Below are 15870 nucleotides of genomic sequence, written 5' to 3'. Positions count from 1 at the left end.
CAGCGCCTTGTCGTACTCCGTCCTCACACTGCGACATGTCCTCCACTTGGAGGACATGATGACGGAACAAGATGATACGAAGCCCAAAACCGCAATGTTTGCAAGCCACAACCCGAGCAAACAATTCAACGGTGAGGCCAGAAAATCTACCTGACTAGGCCTGGAGCAACAAGCCAGAGAGCATATTCTTGGCTGGATAGATGGATGGATGTGGGCGTACCCTTTAGATCGGGTGGCGGCTAACGTCACCTAGCCGTAATGCTTAGTGAACTAACCACTAGATTTTTTTTCCCCTTTAAATAGTAAAGTTGGACGGTTACTTTGAAGTGAAGGGTTTAATTTTCAATCGTGCCTTGACTTTAGCCACCAATCAGATAACCTCCTTCTAGTTAAGTCTACCCGCTTAAAGTCTATTTTGCCCTCCCTGTCCCTAAACACCAGTGCTTTGAAAAACTCTGCGCCATCATCTTGAACTATAAGATGAAGCCCTTTACAGAGCATTGTCAAGTGTTCGGCAGTTTTTTCTTTCTCTTCGCACGCACTGCATATTGTGTCTACCTCTTCATATTTGGCCCGATATGTCTTGGTTCGCAATACTCCCGTCCTGGCCTCAAACAGTAGAGAACTACCCTGAATATTATCATAGATTCTTTCTTTGGCAATTTCCTGCTTAAAAGTTCGATAGATCTCTAGTGCGGACTTCTTAATCATGCCAATTCTCCACATGTCAGTCTCCGTTTCCTGCAGTTCCTTTTTAACCGATAGTTCTTTCTGGTTTGGCCACCTGCTGTTTTCTAAGTATTTACCAGTCAATTTCCTGGTTCGCTTCCTCCATTTTGTATTGACATTCTTCATGTACAAGTAGCTGAAAACCTTCATAGCCCAACGCTCCTCCCCCATTTCTCTCAATCGCTTCTCAAATTTTATCTTGCTGCTAGCTTCCCTGCCATCAAATGATGTCCATCCCATATCACCTTGTACTCCCTGGTTTGGTGTATTCCCGTGAGCTCCTAAAGCAAGCCTACATATTTCACGTTGCCTAATTTCTAATCTTGCTTGAACTTCTGACCTCATGCACAAGACCGCGTTGCCGAACGTCAGACCAGGAACCATGGCCCCTTTCCATATTCCTCTCACAACATTATACCTATTGTAATTCCACAGTGCCCTATTTTTCATCACTGCTGCATTCCTGTTATCTTTAGTCGTCACGCATATTTCGTGTTCCCTCAGGTACTCGGTCCCATTGCTTATCCATATGCCCAGTTATTTGTATTTATCTGTTATCTCTAGCGTGACTTCCTGTATTCTAAGCTCACTGCCTTTGTTATCATTAAAAATCATGACTACTGATTTTTCCTAACTAAATCTAAAATCTAATCTATCTCCCTCATTACCGCAGATGTCCATCAACCTCTGCAAATCTTCCTTGTTGTCGGCCATTAGCACTATATCATCTGCGTAGATTAATGCTGGTAGTGCCTGATCAATGAGTTTTCCTTGTTTGACTAAAGAGAGGTTGAAGCCAAGTCCCCTTGCCTCTAATTTGGCCTCTAATCCTTGTAGGTACATCATGAATAAGAAGGGTGACAGTGGGCACGCCTGCCTAAGTCCACGTTTCACCACTGTGGGCTTGGATACCTGTTTTTCCCACTTTTTAACTACCTTGTTAGTTTTATAGATTTCATTTAAACGATTAGTGACTCCATGTTTTACACCCAGTGTGTCTAGTATTCCCCACAAGTCCTCTTGAACCATGCTATTGTACGCTCCCTTGAATTTCTGCAGGCCGGTAGGAAGCTTCACAGCGCAGCGCCTGATCTTGTGAAACGGCGCAGCCATGCAGGCAGGGCATTCGATTCCCTCCCTATTTATTGTATACTACTGTCCTTGTGTACATCGTAGAACACATAACAGTAATGATAGCAAACAGATCATTGATTCGGGTAGGCTTGGTGTTTTTATGTAAAATGGAACAACGAGAAAGCTGCTGAAGCTCGTGCCTGTATACAGCTGCTTTATATGGAGATGAAACTTTAACGAAAAAAAAAAAAATGTAATGATAAACAGTAGGCTCATAACAAACAAGATTTCTCTGAGGGTGCATGGAATATATGTCCCATGCAAGGCTATGCATTGCAGTCCTTACTGCATTAACTATGTACACGTACTGCAGGGCATGCAAGTGTATGCAGACACACGCTGACGAAATGACATTTTTTGCTACATACAAACGTGCACCGCACCAAATAAGACGCACGTGTTTGTATAGTCAGGGAACACTCGTGAATATTGATGAAATCACACAGCTCGCTTACAGTATAAAACAAACACAATTGCGAACAATAAAATGCGACGCTGTTTAAAGAGGCGGACCCAGGTTACGAGGAGAATTATCAGTATGGCATACACACCACGTGTCAAGATTTTGCAACATCTAAAGAGACTAAATATGGAAAGTTGCCTTTGTAAGTTAACATGACAGTACCAAATGGAGAAGCCACACGAGAGAACAATTCATCGTGGGCTAAAGAATGTGTTTTAAATATTATACACAGCTTTGAAAGATAATATCGACGAGTTTTACTCGTCTAGGTGTGGGAGGTGTAGGCCTGATAAAATGCGATGTTGCTTCAGAGCCTTTCTTTCGTAATATTGCAATTTTATTCAACTCTTTCAAACGCGGCACCGTAAATTTCTACTGGGTGCTCGAACACGGCAAGCAGGTCGCGGGGCAAAATCTTTGTAACATTTTATTACCGAAACAGCGATACTAGCAATGCTTGAGCTGCATTTGCTGTTTTCTAAATTGTAACCTCCTCAATCTCATCACTGTGATCAGGAAACAGAGGAAAAGTACAGCAGTAGTACGTAGAGAAATATTCAATTTCAAGGCCTTTAGCAATATCATCTAAACAAATTGCCAGTTCACTGTTGAATTCTCGATGGAAACAAACAGCTGATCAGGGACGCAAGCTCGGCTTGGCACTGGCTTGGCCGTTCATACAGAGCCAAAAGCCGCTGCAGGAAACTGAATTGCGGATCGTATTGAGACAAAATATTTTATACACTTCTGTTTTCTTTGTTTCATTTCTCTAATTGATCTTGTGATGGCGTGGACCGCGCTTCGCGATCTCATGTACCGGCGCACTGTTTTTAAGTTTAGTATGGCGCACGATAATACATGATTGCGTGCTTTAATTTAAAAAGGTTCGCGAGTATGGCAGCAACACTGCAATGTCGGGAAGAGGCACGGGGAAGAGGATAGTAGTAGAACCAGTAGCAGCTGCATGCGCGGGTGGAGCGACTGATGCCCAGATGGAGGAATGTCAACCCGATGCCTTTTGTGTTGGCCGTTCTGGCAGTTCCGCCGACTTTATAGAAAGAGACGACCCCGTCGGTTGTCTTCTTCTCTTTTCCTTCGGGCATGAGCGACAACATTGACGGACGACGTGTTCGACTTCACCGTGCACGTGAGTATAGGTTGGTTTTCCATTCGAGTGAATTCTTGTTCAGATTTGCAACTTGTCGACTTCATCCTGATCACCTTTCACCGGCAATAAGTCACATACGTGTGATATTTAGGTGAAGTAAATGATAATGCACATTTTCTGCTCCATTTGCGTGACTTAGCTACACCTGGACATGAGGTAAAGCCTTTGTCGCCTAGCCACTAGCAGGCAAGATCGATCACTCGCATCCTTCAGTTCACGAATCAACGCGCCTGCCTTAAAATTAGTAAGCTGCTCGCAAAGAAATCTTACCGAGGCAATTTTGTTTTCTGTGAACAATGCACCGTAGATTTGTCTTGAATAACAAAAAAAAAACTTGAAAAATAAGTGTCGCGACCTTTTAGAAAACGCCGTGTCTAAGAGCTAGACGCGGCATTTTCTAAAAGGCTCATTAAATTCAGTATGTTTTCGTAGTTTCTGCTTGAAATTATTATTGTCTATGAATTTCATGGCCCAATCTTTTGCTTTGGCTGAAAATCTCGGCGGCAAAAACTTTGTTCAGTGTCCCTTTAAGGGCAGGTGTAGATGCCATCATTTCAGTCGCAAATCTTTTTGCTAGTCGGTCGGCTGGTTAACAATAAGGGTACTAACTAGAGTTCCAGATTTCATCAGTTACACATCGTCATGGCTTCATCAGATGCTGCATTATATACATTCTATCCTCGTTTTTAAATAGGTGTACCGTATGGTCCACTGTTACAGGAAACAAGCGAGCTCATGGACAGTGAGCCATGTGGTGCTAACTGGCAGCGAGGCTTGTGAATGGGACGCATGCGCATAGAATCGGGGTGCGCCCAGTTTTGTCTGCCATTTCTCCACCTGTACGCATGACAGCATTGGAAAGCGCATCCGTATTTTAGCTGCGCAATTTATCTAGCCCAGTGCCTCCTGCTTCAGTGATTTCCTGTGAGCACAAAAAATGCATGATTTTAATCGTTGCTGCAGTGTTTTGCAAGTTGTCACCGTAAAGCACATCATATTTTTCGCATGATGCTCGCTGCAACTAGCAAGTTTCGATGACTCAAAATGCTGTTCAGGTCTGATGTAGCAAACATTTTAAGCTCGTCCTCGTGACCATGAAATATTGGTTTATTAAATAATGGAAGGCAGAGTTGGTATCAGTTGATTTACAGTGTGAAAATGAAAAGTGCGAAGGACCGTGCCTCGCAAGTAAGCCCCGAGAGCATGAGCAGAGAAGTAGCAGATGAGGATGCTCATGCGCTGCATTTCCAAATCTCACCAGCACTAATGCTTGACGGACTGCTGGCCACGCACTAGTGTGTTCTTTCTGAAACAGGACTTTGGCCCTGTAAGCAAGTTCTTGAAGGGCATAAGTAAAACGTAGAATGGGCCCCCTATATGCACCCATCCTTGAACCATTGGGCTTATGAATTAGTGCCCTTTTCAAAATACAACTATTCTGAGCTATAAATTGTGACAGAACAGTGCACGAAGTTTATAAATGGGAAAAAAGTCTTTAAATGTCCCCTTTATACATAGTGTTCTTGTGATGTCACTTCTGCCGTTGTCGCCCTCTCCCGCCATGCCCGGGTAACTCCCTGGGTACCTACGGCAGTTCACGTGCTGCAGTGCGGTTTGTTGGGGGCTCGTCATCTGTTGCTGTGAACGATGTGGAGGCATTGTGGTTTTTTGTTGTCTTACTTTAACGAGCTCATTGGATTAGGAAGGCCTCGCTCATTCACTCGATACAAGACCAGATAATCAAGATGTGCGACACATATACCAGCCACGGCGTACACCGGCTGCCCGCCACAACCTATGAGGGCCTATTATCTTGCTTTCACTACAAATTTCCTGGCCCAAAAACAAGTGAAAGCTCAAAATCTCTCGAGCCGCAATTTTAAGAGTGGATGTGCGAAGCGCAGCTGCTCCCATCGAAAACTAGTCGTGCAGAGCTAGGCAAGTTTACAAGAGATATAATATTATGAATATATTGTCACGGCCTACGCCACCAAAGTAGCAATGCCCCCCCCCAAGTGTTTTAAACCGTGCTGATGTTGAGCTTGAGCCTCTTTGATTGCAATTTGTGGAAATAGTCGAGGAAAATATTATACAAGGCAGATAGCGACTTTGCGTGGTGTGTGTGCCGCGGTAATGCCAGTCATCACTTTATTTTTCGCGTATGCTTTAACACACTTTTCACTTTGTATTTTGCTTTTGTTGTACGCTAATGTACAGTGGAGTCACTGAACATGATAGAGATCGTGTATAGAATTAATTGACTAATTAAAAAAAATCCTGACGCGCAACTTGAACCGATCGGCTATACTTCAAAGTGAACTAATATTGTTTCCCATTCTTTATAGTTTGTTTCAATGCAATACCAAATCTCCGCGATCGCCATCATGATTTTAACTGCGGACAAGTTTGTATGTACAGTATCTTGGTAAGCTATATCTGTTTGCAGGTAAATACTTGGCTATGGCACTTACCCGTAATGAAGTTGCACCTGAAGATGGAAATATTGCAAAGTTTCTTCAAGTAGCTTTTGTTAATCTGCACCAGCCAAATACGCTGGTACTTTTAGGAAAATCTGAATGTGCGTTCTCAATTTCAGGTTATAACTTTCAGCGAAGAAACACCCTAAGCTCTGCTCCCTCTGCGTGGACTACTAAATCAACTTGCCTCACTAGCAGCTCATAATTTCTCAAACTTGCATCGTGAGGCAAAACTAAACGGGTGCAAGCACGAGGAGACAACATGGGAGTTGTAGGCGATAGATTCGGTTGGTGCCCGGGCATGTTGGTGGCGCATTTCGGAAGTGACGAAAAGGCGCTGCGAGATGCATGTGCACACTTTGTATAGTTGCTGTATTGGACAGCAAACTTTTTTTCTTATCTGAGCAGTTTTACCAAAGGAAGCTTCATCATATGGCGTGATAAATGAAGCGAATCCACAGGTTGAACCACATCATAGCCTTGCTGTGCTTTTGTACTTTTTTTAGCTCGCAAAATTCATTTGTACATATAAGTGACAACTTGCCAGTAATAAGGCAGCACTTGTTTCTTTACCATATGATCATCTCCGGTGTGCTGCTGCCTCAATATTTCAAATTCTAAGCATTTACACCATTGTATGCTAACTTTTCCTTCAAAGTGAGACAAGCCACATGTGTATCGTAGATCAAGAAGCATGCCAGTTTCGCGTACTTGCAAGGTAAACATCAGAAATGCACAGTTGATCAAAAATACTAGTTTAATGGTGCATCTACATAGCAAAGCACCTGTGGCACCTCGGGAACAAGATAATGCCACATATGTTACAAGAGATAATTAAAAAAGACAGGGGACGTTCCGTGAACAAATAGAAACAAAAATAAAATGGCACGTGGCAGCGAGCGAAGGCGGCAAGGGGGGGGGGGAGCCCGTGGGACTTCAGCGGATGAACGTAAGGTGTGTGTTTAATATGTGGAAGAAAAAAAAAATTCAAAATTTTGGCGACTGAAATGAGGGTGACTTAGTGAGTGCGCTCATGACGAGAGTAAACATGGTTATTTTTTTTTTTTTTCAAATCTCTTTTGAAAGCCACAAAAAATCTGTATGTGGTGCAGCCTAACAGAAGGTCCGTGAAGGCAAATTATGAATTCGTCATTGTACAAAGGCCTTTTTTTTTTTTTTTTTTTTTTCATGCGCACCATCCCCGCCGCGGTGGTCTAGTGGCTAAGGTACTCGGCTGCTGACCCGTAGGGCGCGAGTTCGAATCCCGGCTGCGGCGGCTGCATTTCTGATGGAGGCGGGAATGTTGTAGGCCCGTGTGCTCAGATTTAGGTGCACGTTAAAGAACCCCAGGTGGTCTAAATTTCCGGAGCCCTCCACTAAGGCGTCTATCATAATCATATAGTGATTTTGGGACGTTAAACCCCACATATCAATCAATCAATCATGCGCACCATAAATAGTGCTCAAAATTTAATTGCATATGTTGTTTTCATCCTCGCTGTATTCCGTGCTGTTTATGATGTAAAAAAAAAAGTAGCACGCTGAAGTGGTGCTGCTTTTGGGCAACAGTTGAAAATGGCGGGGTGCATGAATGCGGAATACTGCCGCTTACACTCAAATCACTCTTGTGGTCACCTCCCACTGTTTGCAGCATGTGTTGTGTATACACAGCTGCATATTTCCTAGCTAGAAAAATTTGATTTTAGGTGTTTCACGCCATTTTCCATGTAACTATTCCACAATTGCACACACTGATCAGCAGGCTTTCAATTGCGCTGAAGGACACATGTGCCATAAAATTCATAGTCGATTCTTTCAAGAAACCGTATGTAAAGGCTGAAGCTTCATGCGTACATACACACATACATACCATATTGTTTTTTGTACTTTATGAAAGCTGCGAAGGTCTCATGTGCTTCCAAGCGTAACCTGTCTTATTTATTCTCCATCACCGCAAAAGTTTTGTGAGTTTCAAATAAAATTACTTTGCGCATGGCCACTTTTGGGTAATTTTTTTGTGTAGGTGTTATTTGAGCAGCCTACAGTTTACTTTATAAGCCTGTATGTATATGTTGCATTATAAGGATGCAGAATGTGTGTAGCTGTACAATATAGATGAAGTGTAAAAATTAAGTGTGTCTATTGTAGTGTTCTTGCAACCAATCTTACCCCCGTATTCTAGAACGTCCCTCCACTCAGCGCTTCACCTTCACTTGAGATGGCTGATGGGAGCGCCGTCTCTAAGCAGAGAAAATTGCTGCATGTCAGCAATAATCTGCTGTGATTCTCGAGTAGAGCAGCGTCGCTTTCAAACGAGCAGCGGCACAGTGCTCAAATCTGTCAAGTGAAGGGTGAAAGTCGAGTCGGGGAGCGTTTATGAATATGGGGGTTAGTTTTGTTGTCTTGTTAACCTGCCATTAACACTGGATTGATGCTACTTTGCTCTAGCTGTACAGTGCTCTCCAAGGCTCAAGGAGGCACCGCACGGGGAAGGCTCGGAGCAAACCATGCGTGAGTTTCCTTTCATTGTTACACTATGCACGTATTAAGTGATAGACTTTAATGTATGCTATTTGTATTGTGCAAGTTTTTGGGGACATACAACTTCCAACACTTATATGTTCTGACGAAAATCACGCAAGAATGAGAGAAGCTTGTGCAAAAATTATGCAAGAGTGTAAGAAGCTTTTGCAGAAGTCTGTGAAATGAAGTTTTGAAATTTTGTGGCAATGTGTCATTGTACAGTGGTCAACAGTCTTGCTCAGCATGCTTGACTGCAGGGCTCCCGGCTGCACAGGCGCATCTACGGAGTGCCTGATGCATGATGGGCCAAATGTCAGCCTGCACACTGGTGCCTCTTATCCCCGTTTGTCTGTTACATCAGTGTCTCTTGTAAAGGGGATCAACTGTGCTACCTTTTTTTTTTTCGAATGTAATGAGTTCTTTTTCCAGATTATTGTTGTTTTAAGGTAGAGCCTCACATTTCTATCAAATACTGAAGATTCTATTTTTCCTTCTAGATGCTATGAAGTCACTCCTTGTGTTACAATAGAGTGAACACTGTTATGAGAAAAGCTACTTTATGGAGTTAACTCACTCCATATTGACTTAACACACAGAATTGGTGAAAACTACACTCCATTCCTGCTGCATTAGGAATAATATTCATTTGCATACTTCTGTTTCTTTTGTTTGTTTGTTGGCTGGAGGTTTGGAGTATAGGGTGGCCAGAGGGCACTGTGTAGTCTTTCTTCATCTTCCCAATTTTGTGAACATCAATTGATAGCCATATGGGAAGCAGCCAGCATGCTGAAACAGCGGTGCAAGCATGCAAGATGTTCACCATTGCATGCAGTCAGTTGCTGTGAGCAACCTACTGCATACAATTAACTGCGAGTGGTGAACTAACGCTGCACTATGTGTGCCTCCTGGAAAGCTGCAATGGTAAAGTGCCACAATCGTATAGTAACATGGATAACATCGCAATTTGTTTGTTGAATAATTTTGCAACAGAATCAATGGAGTTTTGGATAAAGTTGTGTATCTGCCTGGTTCATCAAAGCTACAGAGTCAAATGCGGTATATACTCGCGTATTATGTGTACTTTTTTTGTCAATCCGGTCATGTGCGAAGCTAGTAGGAATCGCTGGCCTAAAAGCTCAACTGGGAATATATGTTGCAGGCGCTGTCACAGCTGTCTCAAAGCGGATTGTCATTTGTTTGCTAAGCCTGTTCAAATGCCCCCATTTTCTTGAAGTTCTTCCGAACAGTGCTCATAAAAACCAGTTCCCACGACAGGGTTATACCAGAGAACATAAGTACTCTCCAATAATTGTCGGGAACCCAACGTAAAGTAAGATGCAGACAAGGAAGCGCGATGCCAACACAGTGCTGTGTGTGTCGCCCTTCGTGTGTGTGTGTGTGTCCATTCCTTGTCTCAGTCTTCTATTGCGTTGTGTTCCCTCCGATATCTAACCAACACACCCAAGCTTCTATGCTAAGTCTTATTCAACGCACTCTTCTGCTGGCTCCCATACTGAATATTGCATGTCGAAGAACTCCACGCTGATGTGCTTAGCGGTAGCACGGTTTCAGTTTTCTTCGGTAAGCTTTATAACAGCAATCTGCCCCGTATATAATTATTGTAGCCTATCACAAGGAGCGGTAAAAACGCAATGGCCAGATGGCGAAACTGAAAAAAAAAAAAAATGAGTGCGAAAACCTGCCTCATCTAGTTGATGTGACAGGTCCTTGCACGCGTTCAACATCTGTGCTGTGTCTCAGGAATACATTCTTGCCGTGGAAGAGGTGGGAAGATAGGAGGCAAACCTTTAGGCATTTCGGACTACACATAAACAGGTTTCAGTTTTCAAGTTCGATATTCTAGGGAAAGCATAAAAGTTCATGGAAGAAGGGACCTTGCACTCAGTCCATTTTGTGTAAGACTGCACTCGCCTGCTCGACAAGAGATGTGCCTGACCAGAGCATCATGAAGTCAAATGTGTCTGTGTGTGTGCTGGCAAGGTGGGTCGGGCTGGTTGGGGAGGGCAAAGTATGCGAACAAAAAGTTTCTTGTAGTAAAGCAGGCTGGCTAATTATACTGGTGAGCAAATTATGTGAGGATGCAAATTGTGCGAGTAAATATGGTATGTACTCTTGTATGTTTCAGCTCTATTGCTACGGATCCTGCGGATCCAACTTGGCATCCGGCAGCAACAAAGAGAGGTTCTGCAGGAGGTGCGACAGCTGAAGCACAAGGTACGGCTCTTGTCCGTGCCTCAGCACGCCCAGCCAGCACAGCGCCCCTCTGACCTTCCCCGGCTGCCTGCTGGTACAATTGGAGAAGTGGAGGCAGCTGTGCAGAGTAAAGCTGTGGCTGCGGCTTTGGTGTATATTTCTTGATTTTTAATATGCCTATGTAACATGCAGAAATTTAGTACTGCTTTAAGATACTGTGTTTCGGGAAACAAACTAGTCAGGTTATCTCATGAGCCACTGTACTACAGTCGAATATAAATAATTCGTACTCAAAGAGGCCAGAAAATTTGTTCAAATTAAAAGAAGGTCAAAATAATGAAAGTTACCGTAATTACTTTAATCAAACACGCACCTTTTTTCTGGTTAAGAGAGTTCATAAATCGCATGTGCGTTAGAATCGAGTACGAAAAAAAAAATGAATATGGTCATTCTATTGCCATCGCCACTTACAAAATGGCCGCCCCCTACGTGCGTCGGCATGGCGCGTCGGTCATTTCTGCCTATGTGTTTCCCATGCGCGGCACTTCATACATGTGCTGAGGAGTTCGTCATCTTGTAGTACATTAGCATCGACGGCATGGTAGGGCCGACTCCAAAAACTCGACGAGTGCACTAGAATGCTGCTTCTAAAAGAAAAGTCGTCGCGTGTGCCGGAACGGACAGAAATCGGGCCGCATCGCGGTCGTTCGGAGTTCCCGAAACGTGCGTGCGGGACTGGCGGAAACAAAAGCAGAATATTGTCGACAGCAAAGATTCACGCAAAGGCTTCAGTGGACCACAGCAGGGTCGGTTTCCACAAATTGAAGAGCTGCTCGGCGAGTATGTGATTAAGCAGTGAGCGGCACAGCGGCCCGTGATGACAGAACTGCTCCAAGTGCAGGCTATGCAGTTAGCCTTAGAAAAAGGGCTAATGCAGAGCCATTTAAAGCAAGCAGGTGCTGGCTAACGAACTTTATGAAGAGAAAAGGCTTTTCCCTCCGAAGGCGAACGGGCATATGCCGGAAGTTGCCGGAGGAGTACGAAGAGAAGCTTCAGAGTCTTCAGAGGTTCCTCCTAAACTTGCGGCACAACAACGGCTACCTGCTTGGGCAAACCGGGAATGCCGATCACACGCCTCTTTACTTCGACATGCCTGGCACCACAACCGTCTAGGAGAAGGGGGCGAAGCAAGGTTGTGTACTGACATTGGGCCACGGTAAAACTAGAGTGACAGCAATGCTCTGTTGCACGTCAGATAGGCATAAGCTTCCCCCGTACTTCATATTTAAACGAAACACGCTCTCAAAAAGAGTCGTTTTCGCGAGTGGTGTGATCAAGCGGGCCAACGAGAAAAAAGGGTGCGCGTTCCAACCTATGTCTTAGTTTTTTTGTCGTGCAAACCGGGCGCGCGTTAAATCGAGGGCGCGGTAGAATAGAGTAAATACGGTAAACGAGCGGAGGGCTCACCATGCAGTGATGCATGTGCATGGAGAAGTTTTATTCACAAATTACAGGACATCCGTCATTAATTAAAGTAGTCAATACATGTCTGTACACGTTGGCCTTGCAACGAGTCAACAAGTTTTGCGTGCAGTTTGCAAAGCATTTGTACTTCGGCTTCAGTATTCTCCTGGCAAAAGAAGTTGCGCGCGGCAATGTCCAGTGCTGACACTCTTCGAAGACAACTGTGTTTCCACTGTTACCATCTGCGCTGCAGCCGGAGCGTGGCCAGCACATGATGAGAATGGAGGAGCGTCTCCACCTGGAGAAAAGCAGATCGGCATTCGAGAGCGAAACACTCCGCGGCAGCTTTTTTTTTTTTTTTCTCTCTTCATGCGCGGTGTTGAAAGGAGAAGAGTCTCTACATAGCAGGAACGAAAAACAGGGAAGCGTGACACCGGCGCGTTGCAGATCGGCATGAGAGAGCCAACTCTCTGCGACAGCTTTTTTTCCCCTCTTTCTCTTCATGCGCAGTGTTAAGAGGAGAAGGGTCTCTACGTGGCAGGGACGGAAAAAGTCGAAGCGGGGCACAGGAATGTCGCAGATTGGCATTTGGCAAGCATTCCACCGCAGTCTTTTCTTTCCTTTTCTTCATTTTCTTCTTCAAGCACAGCGATGAGGTGTCTGAAGTGCCACCGCAGGATTGGGCGGGGTGCTGAGAGCATTTTCGGAGCGCGGTATAGCTTTGATAGGACCACAGCGTCAGTTCGAATTAAGTGTGTTGGAATTAATGAGATTCGACTGTATTTACTATAGTCTGTGAAGTCCGAGTGAACTGTCCTAAGCTAGCAGACGATGTAGGCGGCATCGTGTGTTTGATGGGCAGTGACTAGCGATAGCCTGCTTAAAACAGACATTCAGTAATTTTGTTCATTTATCACCCTATTTCGTGTCCGCTGCGGCTCTCTCTACTTTGAGCTACAGTTCACCCTGCCTTGTGTTAGCCGATTTCTTACTTTTTTAAAAATCTAACATGCACCCAATTTCGCAGTGTGAAGAAAAATGCACCTTTGTTTATTGTGATGAGATTTCTATAGCGACATGCCTCTTTGTTGGCTATCACAGAAAAATATAAATAGCAAATGGTGCGACCATCTAGTGCGACCTTTATTTTTCTATCAGTTTCATCTATGACCAAGATTTGGTCGCTCTAAGGTTGCCTCTTAGTACGTCTTGATCATGTTCATTTATCTTGTTGTGCTCTGCTTACAATGCATTGATTAAAAACATGTCCAAGCTTCTTTTTGAATTCCACATATTTTATTGTTTTTCACCTGTAGAAGCTACTCCTGGTCAACATTCAGGCAAAGACATTGTAACCTCGAAGAAACGTGTATTGGAATTTGAGCACTGTACAAAGTAATTATACTATTTCATAGCTAGAATCAATATTTATTAAGGGTTATAACAGTGTTGTATTTGATTTCATAACAGCGAAACTGCATTCAGAGAAGGACTCTGAAAGGTCCTCACACTGAGTGTGAGAGGGCTGATGTGGAAACCATTTTAGGTCAAGTGAGTTGAAGTTAGCGTAAAAAAACAATGAAATGTTGTGATGCCCAAAAATTCAAGTTGTTGTTTTCAGTGTCCTCTTCTTGCAGATTTTTATCATGAAAACATTTCGATGTGCTGTTGCGTTCACCCCATCTATGCTTCTTGCATTTTTTTACAGTGCAAGCACCTCCTGCAGATTGGGGGACGTGGCCTCCGAGAAATTGGTGTGAATGCCATGAAGGCTGTATTGGCACATGACGTGCAAGTGCTGTACAGCCTTCATGGCAGAAAAGGGAAAAGGGCCTTTGTGAACCTGAGGCTCTGTAGATTAGTGACAGGTTAGACTTGTTCATTGTTTTATGTGTGTGTACCCTTGTGTATTCTCTGTACTGCAGTGCTTCATGTGTACTATGGTATTTCTGTTCTTGTATGCAGATGTCATCTGCCAAAAAGCAGGGTGCGACCAGGCGGAGGCCCTCAACTTTATTAAGAGGTGGCTGCCAGGGTCTGGTGATCGCTGTGGGGGCAGGAAGCGGCGCTTCAGAGAAGCATTTGTTGTGGAGCAGCCCGATGATCCCCACTCTGAGTGCAGATTATCGGCTGCTCGCGGCAGCTGGCTTCCTGCCCAGCCACAGCAGCCAGGGCCTTGACAGCACCACTGTCACTGTGCCCCCAACGCAACCTGACCTGCAGTAGAGCGGGCCTTTTTTAGTTGTGTATATATATTTTTCAATGTATACATTTTTTGTTGTACCAAATAAATAAAAAAAAAACAAAGAATAAATAGTCTGCAGACTGTCGGTGGTGCACTGTTCGGCTAGCTTATGCTGATTCGGAAGCACCATCACCATGTTTTAGTTACAAAAAAAAATGCTCTAAACTATGAATATTCTCGATTACCATGTGGGGGACATATGTGGGGATTGCAAGTGGGGGACATACGCTTTCAACATTTACTTCCTAACGACTTTTTTCGATCTGCTGTACCAAATACCAGTACCAAATAAAGCACTCACTATTGCAAAAGATAAATTGGTAAAAAAATAAACTAGGCTTCTAGTGTTAGCAAAGGGAATGAGGTATAAAAGATGAAATAGATCGCGTAACTGCTTTCAGTTCTCAGCATTCAATTTTCTGTTGCCCGAAGTATACAGGGCTGCAAAGCTACAAGAGCGGGTCATCGAGGCATATTGTTTAAATCTTACGGTAAGAAAAATTCCCTACTAATAATGGTTACATAATGGCAAGCCAATCAGTCGCCAATATTCGTCGTGCAGGAAACATCGGTGTAATAACGGCATTTGATTGGCTGCAATGTGGCCCTGGATTGGTCCAATGTCGGTCGTACATCCGTAGCCAATATTCGTCGTGCAGCAAACATCGGCGTAAAAATGGCATGTGATTGGCTGAAATATGGCCCAACGTTGGCCGAACATTGGCAGCTTTGTCGGCAATACGATGGGCCTTCGTCGGCCCAATGTTGGTTGCATACTGGCTAAAACATCGGCAAAACGTCGGCCCATCATTGGCTTGAACGTCGGCCCGACATTGGAAGAAGTTGCACTTCCGACGTCGGCCCGACGTCGGTGCCGATGTTAGCCGATGTTGGTCCAAGATTGGTCCAACGGCGGCGTGCTGCCTGGGCGTGTTTAGAATTACTATGAAGCCCCCTTTATCAGCCGGTTTGATAGTAATTCCAGTGTTTTTTCGTAGTTCATCGAGTGCCCTTCGTTCTGAATTTGATATGTTGTTTCGAAATGGCCGATTTTTTTCCATACGCTCTGATTATATCTTTTTGAACTGCTGATATATACATATCGAGGTGTTTGTCCCTCTGCTCACCCGGACACCATGATTTGTCACCACCAATCACTCTATTCTCGTCCGTACAGTCCTTGCGATCATGAAAGTATTCACGGAGGCGGAGATTACGCGCAAGGTTATCGAGGTCTTGGTACATTTCAAATTCATTGAATCTGCCGGATGACGGACAAAAGGTTAAGCCTCTCGACAAAAGTTGAAGCTGAGCGGGTGTGAGTGTTCTGTTTGACAGATTGAGGACATTTTCCTCATAAGTTTTTGGTTGCTCTTGGCTATCACGTGGCACGGCAGTGTCAGCGTCATATTCGAGAGTATGGATGTTTTGATTAGGATTGCACTGTAGTTTC

General features: G+C 44.1%; 1 protein-coding gene across 4 annotated transcripts; it reads left to right on the top strand.

Annotated features, from left to right (window-relative positions):
• The first annotated feature begins 3104 nt into the window (after positions 1–3104).
• LOC142803945 (uncharacterized) lies at positions 3105–14486 on the top strand. Of its 4 annotated transcripts, none has more exons than XM_075890308.1 (5): positions 3105–3473; positions 8428–8482; positions 10641–10858; positions 13881–14040; positions 14138–14486. In XM_075890308.1, the coding sequence occupies exons 2-5, from the start codon at positions 8479–8481 to the stop codon at positions 14350–14352; spliced, it is 597 nt and encodes a 198-aa protein (XP_075746423.1). In that variant the 5' UTR covers positions 3105–3473; positions 8428–8478; the 3' UTR covers positions 14353–14486. The 4 variants fall into 4 exon arrangements, with proteins under 4 accessions (XP_075746423.1, XP_075746424.1, XP_075746422.1 ...); XM_075890309.1 differs by having other exon boundaries at positions 8420–8482; positions 10641–10729; XM_075890307.1 differs by having other exon boundaries at positions 8420–8482.
• Positions 14487–15870: the final 1384 nt, after the last annotated feature.

This window comes from Rhipicephalus microplus, chromosome 3 (genome assembly GCF_043290135.1).
Source record: "Rhipicephalus microplus isolate Deutch F79 chromosome 3, USDA_Rmic, whole genome shotgun sequence".
NCBI lineage: Eukaryota > Metazoa > Arthropoda > Arachnida > Ixodida > Ixodidae > Rhipicephalus > Rhipicephalus microplus.
Note: the sequence above shows the minus strand (reverse complement) of the source record. Positions and strands in the feature narration are given on the sequence as shown.

What these genes read in the sequence shown, in the direction of transcription:
- LOC142803945 (XM_075890307.1), top strand. Translation starts at nt 3,428, where the DNA reads ATGAGCGACAACATTGACGGACGACGTGTTCGACTTCACCGTGCAC. An exon ending in AGGCTCGGAGCAAACCATGC is followed by an intron (nt 8,483 to 10,640) that starts GTGAGTTTCCTT and finishes TGTATGTTTCAG; the next exon opens with CTCTATTGCTACGGATCCTG. An exon ending in AAGCTGTGGCTGCGGCTTTG is followed by an intron (nt 10,859 to 13,880) that starts GTGTATATTTCT and finishes ATTTTTTTACAG; the next exon opens with TGCAAGCACCTCCTGCAGAT.